The sequence below is a fragment of the Odontesthes bonariensis genome, chromosome 19 (genome assembly GCF_027942865.1).
Source record: "Odontesthes bonariensis isolate fOdoBon6 chromosome 19, fOdoBon6.hap1, whole genome shotgun sequence".
In the NCBI taxonomy this organism is placed as follows: domain Eukaryota; kingdom Metazoa; phylum Chordata; class Actinopteri; order Atheriniformes; family Atherinopsidae; genus Odontesthes; species Odontesthes bonariensis.
In genome coordinates this window covers 12,116,956-12,136,788 of record NC_134524.1, presented here as the reverse complement: position 1 = coordinate 12,136,788, position 19,833 = coordinate 12,116,956, and the positions used below count along the sequence as shown (strand labels likewise).

Genomic DNA, 19,833 nt, shown 5'->3' with positions numbered 1-19,833 from the left:
ATTCAGCTGATTAGGTTTTCCTTGTTATTCTTTGACAACATGGCGTGTCTACCATAGGAAATGTAAATGTATGACTGTATCGTACACCCAAATGGTTTAATGTAAAATTTTTTCATGGTCAATTTGGAATATTTACAGCAATGATATGCCAGAAAACACAGAGGTGTCTCAGGTGGTGGAATCTTTGGTGAACAACCCTGGCTTTGGTACACGTTGCATGGACAGAAACCCTATACCGTGAGTATACAAGAATGGTGTGCCAAAACAGTCAAGCCATCAAATTTATTTGTATAGTACATTTCATGTACAAAACAGTTCAAAGTGCTTACATAAAATAAACGCATTGTGGCAGGGAGTGGGAGGAGCATTAAAAATACATAAAAGAATATAAAGAGAAACAAATAAAATAATTTAAATTAATTTAAAAATAAGCAACAGTCCAGATAAATTAAAAGATATCGTGCAGATTTCATGCATAGACACATGAGAAAATAAATTTTTTTAACCTGGATTTAAAAATGTCTACATTTGGTGAAAGTTTAATCTCCACTGGCAGTTTGTTGCATGATAAGATAAGAAGTTTTGCAAACTGCTTGGTTAGAAGTTATGCATATGCGTTTGGACCTCTTCTAAGAAATCTTGCTGCAAACAGTGTTGCATATAAAAGAGAAACAAAAAAGCAAGCCACACAGAGCCTTTAAAATAAGTCACTGAGTGCATGTTTTAAAAAAAACAATTTAAAAGAAAACATTTGATCTAAAAGAATTCTTCTCAACACACACACTAAAGAAACCTGAGCAGAAGACCTTAGATAATGGATACCCATATAATCTTCGAAGTTAAATCATAAGTTTACAATTCCTTCAAACACAAACAACATATCTTTTATCTTGGATGCATTTTCCATTTGTTATAGAGGTATTTTACATTACTAAGTTGTTGTTTTTTAATCCTTTCTTTAACTTTTTTTTCCTTTGATGTACAACAGTTGTGATACAGTCTAAGATAGAAAGTTATCATCTACGCCGTCTGACATGTAGTTGGTTTACAAGGAAATAATCATGCGTTCCTCATTGTTTTTTCTGCAGGAAATTACCATGTTCCTCCAGTGGGTCTGATTGGTTCACTCCGCCTGTGGATCAGTCAGTCACTGACATCTTCCTCAACGGTAACTGGAGCATGTCTAACCCCTCTCCCTCCTGTCAGTGCAGCACTCCGAAACGCACAATCATGTTACCCGACTGTCCACTTGGTGCAGGAGGTCTCCCTCCACCACAGGTTGGTCTCCAGAACTTCATCATTTTGTTGGTGGAGTCGTTTCACACCTCGAGTTTGATCATCAGCAACAATGAATGTGCCAGTATCTGTCTGAGGTTTCTCAAACGAGGCAGGGCTATTTTTTGTTTGATTGGGGAGTTCTTTTGTGAAAATGTAGCAGAATATGTTCAGCAAGAGAGTGCAATGGTGTAAATGTAAAAAAAAAAGAAATATTATCAGTGGCACAGCAGTACAATGAAAATGCTTATTATGGAAACTTTTGGCTTGCAGTCTGAACGTCCCAGTCAGCATAATTTTGATTTGAAAATGTAAAGGTACTTACTTACAAGGAATTTGCATTGCATTGCAAAATGGAAATCAGCTTTTTGTATTCCCTCCCTTTTTCTAGGGATGTGCATGCATGAAAGTGGGACCAAACTTGATTCCACCGTAAATATACTGAAATGTTCAATGCCAGGGATTTTAGCTTGTTCCACATACCTGGTAAAAAGAAAATGTAGATGAGTTATACACATATAGTGTGTCCTAAACCTCTATCAGTTATATGACAGCTTTTCCACCATGTAGCAGGCTTTATGACATTTCACTAACAACAGTGCCAACACAAACTTAGAAATGAACCTTTTCTGCTCACATCACATATCCTAAGAGATTTGCACGTCTCATCCACCAAAAGTCAATACCAATTCTTTATAGGCCATTACTTTAACAATATACATGGCCAAATGCAGCCAGGGCAAATGTTGCATGGTCTGACCTGAAATGATGTGATCCAGGCGGAGATCGATGGGCAACTTAGGGGACCCCGCATCACTGCCTAGCAGCCATCACCTGCTGACTGAACCGATCATGATACAGAGAGAAAGTGGTGTCTCATTTGGAGCTAAATGATTTGCGCTGTGGTGTCCCAAAGATAATGAGAAATCTAAGGTTTAGAAAGGGCGTAGATGGAGAAGCCGCCGCTGCCACTGCAATGCCATTTTATTAGAAATGGCTTTGTCTGTTTACACAGGCTTTGCGGCATGTGGCTGCATTTTAAGAGAATTGGATCTGAGTGTCTTAAAGGTAACCTTACTCGAATCTGCCTTTTTTTAATTTTATACCTACGAGACTCCTGGTGGTTTAGGATTGGTTTGTAATAGTTAACACCATCAGAGTGGCAAAAAGTGCAGAAGAGTCTTGGGGTCCAGTTTTTTTTTTTTTTTCTAAGGAAGATTCCTTAATGAATTAAATGACAAGTGTCTAAGCAGCAGTCATGATAAGAGCTGTTTTGATTCTAGTAATGGATAAAGGAGAAAGGAAGCCAGTGCTTCCTTTATTATCTTGTTTAGCATGGGAAAGGAGCATAGGAGTGCCCATTGTGGAAAGAAGAGAGATGCTTCCATTGTGCAATTCTTTGCAGCCACAACATTTGAAGAGACACTAAATTTTGTATTATATTACATTTATAATGATTTATGTAGATAAACATGAAGATAGAAGGGTGGGTTTGAGCAGCATGTGAACACATACTTCATGTTTGCACCTTTTTTCTTCTTTTATTGTTAATAAAGTAATATTTTATTTTATCATTTTAATATGACATAGTATTTGTGTAATCTTTTCTCAGATCTTTTTCGGTGAAGTATCTAAAGGCACTTTTTCAAGAATATTTTTTGAACATCTGTAGTTTCAGTGGTGCAGACCCTCATCACAGCTCAGTGTAATTGTGGTCAGCATGGTTGTCTTTCCCCAAGTCCTAAAAATATTCACCTTCCATCTTAACCCAGTTTTTCTCTGATCGACTGGTCATCAAGCTCTGCAGTGGCCTGATCAGGAGCCATTCATTTGAATCAGGTGTAGGAGGAGGGAAACATCCAAAACATGCAGGGCAGTGCGTCCCAAGGACCGGAATTAAGAAAAACTGCCTTAACCCAATGACTTTTTTTTTTTTTTTTAAGAACAAGTTTAAGAGAAAGAGCTTAGGGAAAGAATATAGGGCATATGTCATTATCAAACCGGACTCTTAAATTCTGATAGCTGGGACTTTTTCCCATCCAGCTTGCTGATGGTTGATTGATGAGCCGGTGAGCATGGGTCGTTCTGTGATGATGCCTTCTTATTTTCCCCAAGAAGTTGGAGCCACCTGTCAAAACTCAGCAGGGAAGTAAGTCGTAGCTCAAACAGAATGGATAGTGAGCAGATGGGTAGCCATGGTATAACTGGATTTAAAAAGTGAGAGGGTGTGGCAGCAAATCCTGTTGTGCAGGTAGATGTGAAAAAACTAGGTTGTGTCTGGTGAATGGGAAACAGTAACACTTGCATACTGAGTCCAAACCTCGTAACTATGAAATGTTGGTTTGTTGATATGTGTCCAAGTGTGTTTCTTGTTGGGGTCAGCCCATCATCATCCTGGCCAATGTTTGTTTTTTCCCCTTCCCTATTTATAGATTTAAAAAGTTTTAATTTTTAAAAGTTTACACATTTACTACTTAAGTAAATTACGTTGAAGTAGAACAATCACAACAGCGACCTTTGAATTGAAAATAAATACAGAATAATGTTGTCTGCATGTTTTTTTATGCCTTTATTATAGGACAGTGAAGAGAGACAGGAAGCAAGGGGCAGAGAGAGGGAAATAACATGCAGCAAAGGGTCGTCCCATGCGGGATTCGAACCGGGGCCAGCTGAAAGAGGACTATAGCCTCTGTACATGGAGCGTCTGCTGTACCCACTATGCCACAGACCGCTCCTGTCTACATGGTTGTTAAACAGATTACAGAAGTCATCATTAGCGCATAGTGTATTCATGAAACAGATCATTTACATATCACTCAATTGGACATCAAGACAGCCTAGTTAGTGTTTCTCTTACAGTTGATGTACACATAATTCAGACACTCAGAATATTTATTTCACAACATTAAAATGAAAAACATATGGATTTAATATGTGCAGTCCTTACATAGATCTTGATAACAGCCTTCTTTTCTTCTTACTGTCTTAGATCTTAGTAAATAGAAACGGTATGAAGTGACTTGCAAACAAACCAATAATTCTCAAACCAATAATTAATTCACAGTCGAACATGGAAACATATCAAATGTTCAAAGTGAGACATTTTACTATTTCATAAAAAATATTGGCTCATCTGGACTTTGATGGCATCAGCACATCTCAATAATGTTGGTACAGGGCCATTTTTACCACTTTTTTATAACAGTCTGTAAATGTCTGAGAACTAAGAAGAAGCAACTGGAATGTTGTCCATTCCTGTCTGATATAGGATTCTAGCTCGTCAACAGGCCTGGGTCTCCTATGACACATTTTGTGTTTCATGATGCACTAAATGTTTACAGTTTGTGAAAGGTCTGGACTGCAGGCAGGCCAGTCCAGCACCAGCACGGACTCTTCTCCTACAAAGCCAAGCTGGTGTAACAGATGCAGTATTCAGTTTAGGATTGTCTTGCTGAAGTATGCAAGACCATCTCTGATAAAGTCATCTGGATATGAGCATAAGTCGGGTGGTCTTTGCATTCTGCAAAGCTCATAACTTCCAACAAGCAGGACATCTAATCATGCAGTTAGAAACTGCTCTTCCACTCTTTTATGTCCCCGCATATCACCTATACTTACCCTTTATACCATAATATACCATGTAACATGGTATTTCACACTCTGCATGGATTTGTAATTATTTGTTGAGTCTTGCTGTGTGCTTCTTTCTGTGACAAGGCAATTGAGGTACATTTAAAATGAGCAACTGTCCAGGACTCTTGTAAAGAATGATTGTTGAGACAGTCAAACTTGAGAACTGCCCCTTTTGTAAACTATTTTCGGTCCCTGGTGTTTAGGCGCATAGCGTGTGAGGGCACCGTTTCTACCTGATACCCTGCTGGGCCATTACAGTTTGTCTTTTTGACCCTTTATTTTCAATATTTTCCTCTTTCATTTTTGAATTCCCCACACGGGGGAAGAATAAAGTATTTTTCAGGGTTTTTTTTCTTATCTACACCATTTCTGTCCCTCCATACATTAATTTTGGAACACCCCTGTGTTGTTTAATTTATGGGGCCTCTTCTTTCTGACTGTTGTTAAAGACCTAAATCTTTTTGTCTTAACTTATAAAATGCTCCGTATTTGCTACTTCACTGAGTTTCTATTATATCCTGCCATGCCAAAAGCATTTGGTAGTTTCCGCTGCTTAGTACTGGGGGGGGGAGAAATACAAAGAAAATAAAAAACAGACCATTCCTATATCTGGTTGTATTCGCTGGTTTTGTTTGCTCTCGAAGATCCTCTAAGAATATATTGATCGGAGCCCTTTTTTTTGGCATAGGAACCATCTTGAGGAACTTGAGTTTATGATACCTAGCAAAGTGATTGGTGTCATCTCCACTTTTGACCAAAGGAATTCAACAGCCACTTTTCTGCACTCATCATCTTCACTGCTAAGCAATGCTTTATTTATTTGGCAGGGGTCCATTTTTGTAACTCAGTGAGCCTGTAAGGCCTCAAGCTATCAATTTCCATCATAAACTGTAAATGATTGATGTTCCTGTGATAGTGTGAATTCAGATGGTAGAGATATGATACAATACACGTTGATTTTGTGATGAAATGGGGACTTTTCATTAAAACATGTCATGCATACTAGACTGTGTGAAAGTATAGACCCTCCACACTTGATTCTCCAACTTTTGGTGCCTCTACTGTTAAAGATGGGTCACAACACAGTTTACTGTTAGGTGTATCGTGTAGCTATCAAATATAGTGCCAATATAATATGTGCAGAAAGAAAATAATTGCATGTTAGGTATAATAAACATTGTGACTGACATAAAAAAATGCATAAAGCACACATGATGCGCAAGTATGTCCACCAAATTTATGAATATAATGTTATTACTCCATTGCTAACCTGTACAACATAGTAGAGAGCCATTAATCTATTCCTCAAGTCCATGGTAGAAACCACCCATGGAAGTGAAGCACATCATGAAGATGTATTCACTTAAACCTGAAAGACTCCCCAGCTAAATAAATCATGACAAAGTGTACCAGGTTCACATGAGATTTTTCTTCCCCTTTATTTATCTTTTATTCTGTCGATCCTCCGAATATTCCCTTGAGTAACTACAGAAAATAAGAAAAAGGGGGAAAAATGGACACAGCACCACAGGAGATGGTGTGAAATCATTGTTTCCATGGTAATGGCAGGCTTGCTATCAATTCTGAAGTATCGACTCTCGTTCACTGACGATATTTAACCTTCATAGATGAATAGGCAGTCATGCGTGCAGAGGAATTGATAAAGCAGACACATTCACCGCATTACGATTGATGTCTTTATCATTTTGAAAATGGCCTAACTACAGCTTGCTTGCAAATTACCCTGCTTGGCCTCATCTATCACTCTACTGAAGTTGGCCATTAGCTTACCATTTGTGCTGAGATAAAAGACACGTCTGTGTGCTACCTACATTAGCTTGTTGGATTAAATGCCTAAACAAAAGTCTTTCAGCCAGAGTGTTTGCAGGAAGGATTGTAATGTTAAAAGTGTTGAATTTATTATGGCAGCGGTGTCCCAAAGCTTCTTTAATGCACTTTTGTGTTGTTTACTCATACATTCAACAAGACAGAACTATTATTTCTTGTGTCACTTATGGGAACATACCAATAAAGCCACATAAAGCTTTGAAACCGAGGTTTGACAGTGAGGAGAAGGCTAAATAACTTATAAAGGCAACTTTGCGCTGCCTGCACACGGGCACCACTTATAATTTTGTTCCACTGGTTATAAAAAGTATGGAAAGTCAAAACCAGAGAGCAAGGAGCCGAGAGCAGAAATGGTCCTAGTGACAGAGGTGATCACTTACTGTACGTTCCCTCATTACTTCAGCTCTGTTTAGCACTGTTAACAGCGAATGTACATGTTACTTCAGTTTAAATAATAAGAGCAGAGAGAAGGTTTTTAGCACAAAAGAAAGTAGATATTTTCCACTTCAGTGTGAGCGCTAATCATATTTATTTCAATTTGAAAGTAAGAATTTAGATTAGTTTCTATTAACCATGCACAATTACCTCTTAATCCTGACAATTTGCTTGTGAAGTAGAAAAGAGAGTGAGAAGCTGAAAAAGTGAAGGACAGTTGTTGTGCAGCAATAACCTGGGTGGATGTTAAACCTATACATCATCCTGTGAGCTGCCTTAAGGAGGGATATAAGTGGAACATTTTGTGGTGGTAGTTTGTCAGCCTTTATTGAAACATGTTTTGCACTGTAAACCAATTATTAGCCGTTATCTCTGCCGTGAGATCATGTGGTCATCTCACGAAACTTTTTAAAAAAGAAACTTTCTGTAAAATGTTATGTTTTCTATATTGCTCTGTAAAGCGCTGGATGTTGGGTTTGTTCTTTTGTGCAGTGTTGTCTTGTTTTACACCTCAGGGACAAGCTACCCTACAGCTGTTGAAAGGACAAATCCAGCTAAGTGCTGATCAGGTCCACAACTTGCCCATTGCAAATGGGGCTGGCACGTCCTTTCTCCACCAGGCTCAGTAGATTTGTCACTTTGACTCACAGCATGTCCAGATCTGTTTTAGAGTCAAACGACCTGTTCAGAGCCGTCTTCTGCAGAAAGCAGAGGATGCTGGGAAACAAAAACTGAGAAGTCATTGACTTGTGAGGTGAGGCAAATGGAGGCGTGATGTAGAAGTTTGCCTTTGTTGCGATAACAGATTAACAGAATAGATATGAACACATGTCATTGGGCGTGGATGTGTACAAGTCGATCTTGTATAAGGAGCTTTTTGTTGTGGTTTCAACTACTTGTTTGTAACCCAACCTGTGCTCTAAACACTACCCCAGCTATGATGTAATGGTACTGTTTGGCTTAGTTTCAAATGTTTGTGGAAATATGATCATTTTGGACATAAAGCCACAACACAGAACAATGTGTTGAAGTCAACAGCATCTCCTTAAATACACACTTTAACCCACAACAGGCCTACTGACACTTCCACATCCTGCTGTACTGGATTTGAATGACTATGCATGTCAACGCAATTATTCTGTTCACCACTTGCAAAACAGGTACAACTTTAAGAAACATGTTTGGTTATAGAAGAAACCACTTTTGCTTTTCTATGCACGAACAAGATTAAACTTCAATTCACCTCAGAGGTACAGCATGATTAATATGAACACACCAAGATTAATATAAACACAGCACAGTCACTTATCTCTGCAGCGCTCAAGTATGGCAGCTCATTCAACAGATTTGATTACTTCTTAGTTTACATTTCCCTCACCCTGATTTGCTTCCCCAGCTAAGAAGCTGGAGAAGCGATGTCTTGTACAGAATGCCAAGCACATTGAAGCTGTTTCCAGGTAATGAACAAGAGATGTAGGCCCAGGTATTACACAGCCACATAATGTTCCCATTTCAGTCTTTTTGATGGGGGATATGGACCAAGTCCAAAATAATTAGACCCACACTGACTGTGGGCCTAGGTGTAAACTCATTGTAAACACAGTGGAGCATGCAGGCTCTTATTTTTGGTTTTGTTTGTGTCTCAGTACTTGTGGCTTTCACAAAGAGAGGCATGTTTGTTCAGAGATAAGCCAGGGTTGCTGTGCCGTTCCTCCTCTTCGTCTCTGATTCGTAAGCCAGATGGGGACTGTTCTTCCTCTGCTTTCTCCATCTGTTTCTTCTTTGCCTTCTGATTTTAGTATTCTCTTCATTTTCCTCCCCATATTTAAACTTGTTTTTATCCTTTTCAAAATTTTCCTCCTCATTGTAGTTTTTTTTCCTTCTTCCTCGTTTTACCTCACACACCAGTACTTTTGTGCTTGTGGTTGGTGACTGCCATGATACAATGAAAAATTCAGAATTTGTCATGTTTTCGTACTATTTTTTATTTTAAATTTTATTTTTTATGCATTTGTTTCTTCATAACTAACTTTTTAGAGACCCAACTTTTTTCAAATGGTGTTGTATTTGAAAAGCAAGAATGGTTATATGTACAAATCTAATTGGCACAGAATAAAGCGATTAAACAACATGCCATATGTATCCAAAGCTCACACATCAAGCCATTTGTAACTAGGGGGTATGTTGGTAAATTACGTTGCAGTCAGGGGTCTAAATTGTACTTTATAAAGCATAGCTCTGCTTAATAATTAGTGTTTTATCTCTAAATAAGTAAGGCAAAAGCAGCTTGGGGTTGCGGTGTGTGTGTGTGCTGAGTATCGCTTTGCACGAGGTGGAATGTATTCATAGCCGTGTGTCGCACCCTCTCTTAATTGGATGTTTGAATGTACCCATTCATCCACAGAGGGGCATCTAATTAGGGTCCTTTGCCATTAGACACAGCTCTCCGAGTTTTGGCAGGGGTCTAGATTTCAGCAAGGCTTCCCATAGTTAAGCTTAATTGACTATTATGATAAGGGGTGAGAGAATATGTTTCACAGTGGCCTGAACAGATACCACCTGTAACATATTCGTCCTCTTAAGTATTGATTTTTGCATCAGCTTTTGGGTGGCTGAGCAGCCATTCCTGCTTGAATCCATCTTTGATCAGCCTCTCTGCTCAGGATGCCGCAGTACAGTCTGACACAGCGGGGCTCTAAATGCAATTTTTTATTTTCCAGAACTGAAATAAGTGGCACTGAGGCTGTTTTGCATGTTTTGTATTCAAAATTCTCATAAGGTTTGTCTTTCACTACTTTAAAACGCGGAAAAAGAATACTGCATTTAAAGCTTCTTACAGCTACAAACATTTGGGCACTTGATTGAGTAAAATGGGAAAGTTGTCACTTATGACAAACCCACAGAGGATTATCATGAAACTCTTCAGCTCTTTATTGTTTTGCACACTTGAATATTGTTTTTTACAGCGGAAAGCAGTCGTTTTCAGCAGAAAAACACTCTGCAGACAGAGTTGGGAGGTAACTTGGCAAAAGTACTGACATAAGCAGCTTGACAGACTGATTTTTTTTTTTTTTTTTTTCATCAGGAACTAAAACCAAATCAGGGTAACAGTGCATGAAATTTACATTATTTTCACTGGTTAGCCAGACCACTCCATAGGAAACTGCTGCCTGCTGAAACTTTACTGTCTGTTACATGTTGACATTTTGTTTTGGATCCCTGAATTTCACAACTATGTTTAAATGTGAATTTCAGCTTAAGATCAATAAAATGAGAAATGTCATTAACCATTCAGGTGTATTTATTACAGAAATGCTAACTTTCCAACTTGATTGGCTTTTGCTCTTTTAAACAGAGAACCCAGAACACAACAGACACTTTGCTGAATTTAACTGGACGAAACATGACGGACTTCCTCGTCAAGACTTTTGAGCACTCGGGTAAAACAAGGTAATATTGTTGTGATTTCAGCTTTCATTGCTTTCAATTAAGATATTTTTTACCTATCAGACATGGGATGGGACTGTAAATTTGTGACTGTGCTGCTGGGATGTTGGTGCATCCATTTTTAGAAGATCACCTGAGAATAGCTTGATTGAAATGACAATATCCTGCATGTTGCGCTGTCATTTCCATCATTAAAAATTATGCAGTTGTCATTTTTTGACAAGTCCTGCAGGGCCACTCTCTGATACAGAGAGAGAAAATAATTGTGAGCATCAGTTTGATGGTTGTTCAATCATGAATCCAAGGCTTATTTATTTGTGTCCATATTTCCTTTGTAGTTCTTCTTCATGTTGCGTGCACATTTTTTTTATATCACGTGTATTTAGTTATGCAGAACAAGTATAAAATCAACAAAAGGTTCAAACAAGGCATGTAGTTAAATATTGATTAGTTAAAGTCTGGACTCTGGTGGCCAATCCCAGTGTGGAAATTATGTCTCATGCTCCCTGAACCAGTCTTTCCCACTTTCCCTTTGAATCCTGCTATTATTAATATGGAATATGCTCATGCATATTAATATAAAGTGTATAAAAGAAAAAGCTATTGATGGAGAAACCTAGTTATTCAGTACATTCAGGAAATCGGCTAACCACTTGTTTTTGGGGGCACAATGTTGCAGAAAATAGTCCTGACCAACTGAGGCAACCTAAGATTATAACTCATTCTGCACATGCTGATATGGTAGAGAGGAGGCATGATGGGTGCAGCACTTCCTCCACCCCTCTTCTAAGTCTGATGCACCCATCACTCTGCAACAAGGTCAATATGGACTCATCAGACCACATGACCTTTTTCCATTGCTTCAGGGTCTTTATAGACCCTAGTAAACTGCAGCCTTTTATTTTTTTGATTAGCCTCTCTGATGAATGGTTTTCTTCGTGCGCCCCAGCTGTTTCGTTCCAATACCATGAGTATTTTGCCGATGGAAATGCTCTTACTTTGCGCTATTAGAAGTTAGTGTTGATTTTTTATTTTTTTTTATTACAATCATTCAATATTTTTGTTGACAAACCTTCCTCAAAGATGATGGTTTGTCACTATTCTCCCAGGTTTTATTAATACTTTGAACATTTCTTAACCCAGTTCAGTTGTATTGTTTGCTTGATGCAGACCAATAATTTAACCCTTCTAAAATATGGAAGCATAGTTTCCACAGCCACAAAATGTGTCATCCCGTATGTAAGCTACTCCTTGCATCATTTAGGTTGGAAAAAAAAAAAAAAAAAACTTATAATCATATAAATCATTAATCACTACGGTACTTTTCCAATGGGGAAGTTAGTTTTTTTCCCCCCAGGCAGCTTACATATATTGCCAGATCTTCCAAGTAAGGCTTTCACGAGTTCAAAAGTTAGGACTAGTTAAGACCCATCACTATACTACTAGAATCTAATCTGTCATATAAATTATTTGAGAAGCGCGGCCCAGATCCGTGCAGACCTGAGAAAAGCCAGACTTTGGCCTGAACTCTGACAGCAAGCCAGCCAAGACGCATGCTGTTCATTCTTTTGTTGCGAATGCAAAGTAAACTTTTTTTCATCACCATTATGATCAGTGCTATCTGGTCATTGTCAGGTCTTTTCAGATCCACTCCAGCATGGTCCAGTAAGGAGTAGGGTCAAACCATGACCCAGCTGGCCATATGAAACAATCCAGACCTGCATGGGCCCTTGTGTTTGGATAGACCTGTGAAGACTCCTATGTCGAATGGGTCTACTCACACCTAAAGAGGGCAAATGTTTTAGTTTAATCCTGCAGTATGGTGGAAAAGCCCACAGCTCTAAATGCCATAATTGCTTTAAAGCTGATATTGTAGACCTCAGATCAACACAGAAGCAATGATGATGAGTGATGACGCAAAAAATGAACTACTGTGGGATATGAAGTTTATACAATGAAGCTGGCATTTTTCAGGATGATTGACTGTCCAGCTAATAATAAACCTCCTGCTGATAAATGAAGCTGCATTGGCTGCAACTTGAGAAACGGCTTTGGATAGTGACTGACCACCTCTTGTCTTGTTACTGAAGATGTCACACAAGCTGACCTCATAACGGTGTCATTTAAAATTTATATCAAGTGGTCAATTTCTGGGGTGCCCCAGTAACCTGTTAGTTGAGACACAAACTACATAACATCATCCGATTTCACTCCCAACTGACTGGACCCATTTCTGTCATTACCTCTCTAACCCTGCATTTTCTGTCCCTCTGTAGCGGTTATAAATAGATTAAAAAAATGGTTCAATATCAAACAATATTACAAAATGAGTCATTTTCAGCAATTGCTTTGAAATGAGATTTGCAACAATGGCCCAAGTTGTCTGTTTTATTGTATTGCTTTTTAATATTAGACTAGATTACGCAATAACACGACAAGACAAATAGAGATATAAAATTATTGGTAATGGGAGTAATAACTTTCATAACATAATCGTAGCGTTTATAGCCTTATATATTTTTCCAATGGTTGAGATTCAGTATAACGATGGCCTGAAACTCTATGACTTTGAGTCTACATCTTCTTCCTATTCTTTTGTAAAGGGCAGCTGATGATTTTTGTTAAGAGTAAGGGTTAGACAGAGGTCCAGATTTTTGTGCTGCACCAAAGTGTGTCCTTGGCACAAGTCAAATCTCACTCTCTTCACTTGAGCCTGATTCTTTTTCTGCTTTTTTTTTTCCCCCCTGCTTCTGCAGGTATGGAGGAATCTCTGTCGGGGCAGTCAACTCACAAGTCCGTCTGACGGAGGCAGGAATTGAAGCTGCATTCGGGGAACTTAAAGTGCTGTTCAATTCATCTCTGGTATGTAACAGATATTTGCAATGATTTTGTCAACCTGGTTTACACCACAGGTTTGTGTGTATTTTTGTCATTAGCTTGAGAGATTTGACTTGAGTGCAAGTTTTAGTGATGCAAGATGCAATTCACTATTTTGCTCTAAACTGAATTATGCTTACAAATAAAAGAAAAACTATAAAATGATCTACATACATTCAATCTTCAGAGATCTTGATCTTTTAAGCTGCTAAAGGTTAATTGAAGTCAGTTGGTATGACCTACGTTCTCACTTATTTTTACTGCATTAAAAGCAACAGAATGCCTTCATTTTCCTCTCTCACTTACATTCAGGTCTGCTGCTTCTCATTCTGCCACTCACTGAACAGACCAGTCCAACAGTGGGGCAGCGCATTTAATTGCTCCAGTTGGCTACCGCTAAATTCAAAGCATGGCCAAACTATGATCGTTGTTGTAATGCACCAATAAGAGGCATCCCTCCCTGTTCTTGAAGCAGAGAGGGAATGTCTAACTCAAACTATGTTCAAAGCATTGCTGAATATTTCGGTATTTCGGCTTTTTTTTTTAAGGAAGAAAAAATCAAATCACATGTGTCATTTAATTGCCTATCTTAGAATAATTGGACAGATATGTGTGAAGCTTATTTCTGAGAGTTATGAATGCACTTTGGCCAAATTTTGATTTGTCTGATTGTTTGGTTAATAGTTAATATGATTTCCAGCTTTTCTAGGAGTCTGTGTTCGATACTGATAAGCACCTTTGAGCACGCTCTCAATTAAAACAAACTAAATTAAATAATTTAGTGGAAAGCCTCTCTGTAGGTTTAAGAAAGAAATGTATTCTTCATGATACACAACCTTTTTAATGTTTCGGTAGGTATTCCATAGCTATTAGCTTTAAAAAATCTTAGAAAACGGTTTTCATGCTTGTTTTTAACATGCAAAAAGCATTATATATAAACGTGAGCACTGTGAATTTTTACAGTACAAAGAGACCTGACATTTGGTGTATCCAACATCAAATGTTACAACCACTTCTGTGAGTAAAGAGAGATTTCATCTGCTGCTCTACTGTCAAGGCTGCAGCTTACCAGAAGTCATTTGAGCGTGTTATTTCTGATTGGAGAATTGCATTCTTTGTTCAGCTAGCTTGATATCTTGGATACAAATGTTCGCATTTGTTGTGGACTTTTTGAACCCATGAATTCAAGAATGATTAAGAAATAAGAATTAATTAAAAGGATGGAGAGAGAAAGTTAAGATTCTTTCAATCCACTTTTGAGTGTCCATGGCAACAGGCTGCAGTTGTCTATGCATTGCTTTGAAAAGACCAAGAAATCTTAATCTTCAACGCACATTCAGTCCAGCAGCCTCTTCTCTTTATTTATTTTACTTCCTGTTGTTGTTTGGCATCTTATATGCAATTTCATGTGAATAAATTCATTACAGAACACACACATATATATTATATACATACATGTGAATGCCCCCTCCTTGTGTAATTTTATATCTCCCTCTCAGTCCCTGTCTTGCACACACATTTAACATTTCAAATTTTTAGACGTTCAAACTGCTTTGAGATTAGCACATTGCTTTGTCCTCAGGCATCTCCGGCCTCATCCCGAACCATGTTGCCCCTCTGTGTCTCCCAGATCTCGATGCTAATGTGACTTTAATTTGAGCAGCATCTATGATGTAACCCTAATGGCCGGGCATTAGCTGTTCCAGCTCTACAGCCCTTATTATTAAAGTGGTACACTGTCCTTGGGAAATGTCTCGCTCTCTGCTGCTCGGCAGACATTGTGATATGAGACGGTGACTGGAAGTAGCGTGTTTTTTGCTCTCCGAGCCACCTTTGCCAAGTGGGATGTGGGCTCTGAAATTTCTGTCTAATCACGTTTCCTGTGTCTAGCGGGGCAAGATGGAGGTATGTGCAGCCAAACACAATGAGGATGGTAACAGCAAGAAAGCCTAAGTGCTAAAAAAATTGCATAATTAGGCTAAATAAAAATCATTTAATTTGATAATCTATCATTTCTTCCTGGCAGACTCTAATACAATTAAATACACACAGACAAACATTGATACACTGCCACACAAACCCTTTGATCAGTGAACTGTACGGACCACTTTGACATACTGGCCAAAAAAGTCACCCGATACAGAGTGGCTTTATTCTCGTGTCATGAGCCATGGCACTGACCGGGTCTGGAGGCCGAACCAGCCTTGTCATTGTTCTTGAGCAGGAAGGAGTTTGTCAAGGATTAGACACAGGCAGCCACTGGCCCACTTCTCATCTCTTTTCAGCCACCACTAATCCTCAGGAATGCTGCTTATTGGAGCTCCTGTCCCCTGCTTCACACAATTCAAACCAGAGTGAAGTGAAAACACAAAATGCAAAATGGATTCTCTTGATTTTTTTGCTGTCGGATGCATCACAGACAAGAGTGGGAGTCAGTACTCAGCTCTGCGTATGAATAGACTTGGAACAGAAAGGTTGTTATTCAACACAAATACTTCAGTCAGCATAGATTTGGTTTTTCTCTCACAATCCTCTTTCGACATTTTCATATGGAATAGGATGACGAGTTTGATGGAATACTGAAATTATGTGTAAACATTTTGTTCAACAGTGGAAGCAGATTGGGTCTAAAGCAGGGCAAGGGGCCTCTGAATGCACAAAGTCTCACATTTCTGAGATTTTCAGTGTGTTATAGGACTGGGTGAGTGAGGCACTGCTGAATGGAAAAAATAAAAACAGACCTGGAATGATGTCCTCAGTCCGTTGCCCTTTCATAACTGTCTTAGGAGCTGGAAATGCCTTTTTGTTGTCAATTTTTCTCCATTTCCCCCGTTTCAGTGCAGACAAGAACTTGCACCTGAGCACACTCATTCATTGCTCGGGTGTCTTTCTTGATTTTTCTCTTCTCATATTTTCTGCCTCCTACCTCTCTCAGAAATGTCGCCTGCACTTTACCTCCATAGATCACTCTTCACTCTGTGCCACATTGACCCCCCCCCCTTTTCCGTTCCTTTCATCTGCTTTCTGATGAGGGTGGAGTCCAACAGGAGGTCCATTTGCATTTATATCACACATGTAATGTCCTCAGCACTCTTATAGATGGGCCGAACAGCATGGTATCAGCATGCCACTTTGGAAATCGTATGCCTGTCATCTCAAACTCTCATCCCAAGGCTCATTTCACAAGATACATGAGTGGAGCAGAGCAGCTTTTAATGCAACCTGTCCAGTCTACCACCCCTCCATTATTTCCATCTCTTCATCTAAACACAAAATGTAAAAGACAGTTGCTGAAAAATATCTTGTTTTTTATTTCTGTCCTTAAATTAACACTTGGTGATTTACTGATTGCTACACTGGGTAATTAAGCAATTACTTCTAACTGTGAGTCTGTATTTCATGTTCTCTCTCATTTGTCATAATTTGAATTATTTCGCACTATTTAATAAAACAGAAATGTAGGGGGAAAAGTAGCCAGAAAACAAGGGGGAACTTCTTTTTTTTCCTGAAGTCTGTTTAAAATAAGTGGCCCAGTGCTCCCAAATGATCTCCAGAAGTCTTAATTCTTGTCTCCTTCTGCTGCATGTTTTGCATTTCAAAGAGCAGTGGTGGTTTTCCAAGTGCATCCAATTAAGTCTCCAACTCCTGTTTTTTTTTTCTCCTTGTTTTCCCCATCTTTATTAGGATAATGTGACTGATCAGACACTCCAGCAAGCTGAGACACTGCTGAAGAAGCTGGGAACAAGGGACAACGTCAAGGTATTGCATTAATTGTCGGGTACTGTTTCATCAAATGGAATGGGATTAAAGCGGGATGATAGCGGAGGTGAAATTAGTCCAGTGAGGTTTGGATTTTGGGGGAGGAACTGTGGTGATTAAGAGAAACTAGGCATAGAGGCAGGGAAGCACAAACTTAAAACCATTCTGCTCGTTTTACTTGTGCAAATCACCTAATCATGCATTGCGATGCTGTAACTTCTTAATACAAATTAAATGCCTTCAACTTTTTCTATTAATTATTTTCTGTTGTTAAAAGACAAATGTCTTCATGTGCCTCAGAGAATGCCAAACAGAGGCTCAACCTTGAAATGTTTCCCTTTATTTTTGCACTTTCATGATTCTGAGAGGCAAAAGTTAAACAAGTGTGCAGAACTGTTTATCGTTTGTACATTTATTTTAAATGTGAAAATATTGTTGAAACTAATGTCCCATACATATACAACTTCTTCAATAACCCTTTTTTCTGAGAGTAGTCTTTTCCCCTCAATACAACACTTTTATACTAGATTCAGAAGTAGAAATCAGATCTTAACATATTTTTGTATTTGGGAAACAAGTTTATGTTCTTTACTATTATCTTGAATACATGAGGCCTTAAATTCTGAAAGATTTCTCGTGAAAATATAATTTCTTTTTCTGAGATAAAGTAAAAGAGTAGAGACACAAACGGGCAGAAAAACACGTGTGCATTCTCGTGTGTCGTGTCTGGGTGTTTACTCCAATCCCTCCACATGCTCCTTTGTAATGCAGTGTTATGTTAGGCTGGCACTCAGACACCATCCACTCTTAATTATCACTGTACTATCAGCAGGGAGTCCTCTTTCACACCAGCTTTCTTTCATCTATTCTTTTTATTTGGCACCCCAGCAACCACAGACTCAAGAAAATCACTTGCATAAAAAAGAATGTGTAAAAAATATATTTTAACTCCACAGCTTGCATGCTATGTCACATGCTACATCTAATTAATGAAAAGGGAAATTTGCCAGCCCTGTTGCTGTACTTTTATTAACTATGTTTTATTAACTATGTAGCTGCTCAACAGCCCCTTGTATTGTTTCTCCGATTCTTCTCCTAATGATGTTCCATGAATTTTCAATAGGAGTCAGATCTGGACTGCAGGCAGGCCAGTCAATCACACACATTGTGTATCTTTAAAGCTCTGCTGTTGTTAGTCATGCAGAATGAGGTCTGGAATTGTCCTTTTGAAATAACCACTTACCTCCTGGGAAAAAATGTCATCCTGATGAAGGATGTGTCTCTCTAAAATTCCGCTATACATCTCTGCATCAGTGGTACTTTCACAAATGCAAACAGCCATGACGCAGTCACTGGTGCAGCACCTAACCTTCACAGGTGCTTTTTTCACCTTTCCCTTAAGTCTTCCTGGATGGTCTTTCTCATCTTTGACACACAGGTCTGTTTTAACCTAAAGCAGCAGAAAAATGGGCCCATGTGAGCGGAGAAGACGTTACAGTTTAAGGTTTTCACGGCATTTTAGGAAATGTCTAAACATTTTTGAGATATGGGGTTTGTACCTTGTAGTGTAATTTTTTTTGGTTACGATCCTAATGGCTGATCATTAGGATTATAAGAGATGGCATCGCATATCTTTTGGACCTTCGCAGTATTCTATCTGGATGTGTGTTAAACTGAAATGAGGTCAAATGCATTACATCTAAATCTACTGCAGAGTCGACATGCTGTTTTCAGAACAAATGATTGTCTCCTCCATGGCAGGTGTGGTTCTACAACCAGGCATGGCACGGCATGGTGTCCTTTCTCAATGTGGCCAGCAACGGCATCCTTAGAGGAAATCTGCCCGTAGGACAGGATCCACACCAGTATGGCATCTCTGTCTCCAATCACCCCCTCAATCTCACCAAGGAACAGCTCTCCTTTGTGGCCTTGTGAGTCATCAGAAATGGTCATATTGCTCTTTTTTTCTCTTTTTTTTCAGCTTTTTGTAGATTTTAGTTAATATTGTGAAATGTGGTATCATTTAGTGATCTAACCTATCAGCAAGGTGGTGCAATGAGGAACACATAGCAAGAAGTGAGCAGTTTGTGGATTGAACCTGCTAACTTGTGTGTGTAGTTCTCCTCCTGGTGCTCCTGTTTTCACTTGCAGTACAAAAAAAGGCAGCTCAGGTTGACTGGTGATTTTAAATTGCCTGTAGATGTGAATGTGAGTGGCTGCATATTTCTGTGAGCTTGTGAGGGTGCATTTAGATCTGATTGTTAAAGCCATATTCAGAGGAGGTCTGGGACCTTTTTTTTTTTGTCCTCTGTCATGTCGGTCTTTTTAACAGCCTTCGTCTTGAATGTTTAGAGCTGCGCATATTTGTGCTTCTCTCAAATAACAACTGTATTATGTTTCCTTTAACCAGACCAAATTACAATGGTAACATACACAATCTGCTCAGAGCATTTAATGTTTACAGATTTGGATTATATCATTTCAGAAATTCCTTTGCTCACGAGCCATTAGGATTAAATCTATCTTGATGTGTGAAGTTGTAACCAAACTGAAAGCATA

The 19,833-nt window shown here is 38.8% G+C and overlaps 1 protein-coding gene across 1 annotated transcript in view; it reads left to right on the top strand.

The window, feature by feature from the left end:
* The window catches only part of LOC142368457 (phospholipid-transporting ATPase ABCA1), a 157,787-nt gene that overhangs the window by 82,946 nt on the left and 55,008 nt on the right, over positions 1-19,833 (top strand). Inside the window, exons 30-35 of the mRNA XM_075450631.1 lie at positions 139-237; positions 1,089-1,278; positions 10,547-10,641; positions 13,395-13,500; positions 17,200-17,274; positions 19,036-19,205. Coding sequence (XP_075306746.1) covers positions 139-237; positions 1,089-1,278; positions 10,547-10,641; positions 13,395-13,500; positions 17,200-17,274; positions 19,036-19,205 — 735 coding nt within the window. The remainder of the gene's footprint in view (positions 1-138; positions 238-1,088; positions 1,279-10,546; positions 10,642-13,394; positions 13,501-17,199; positions 17,275-19,035; positions 19,206-19,833) is intronic.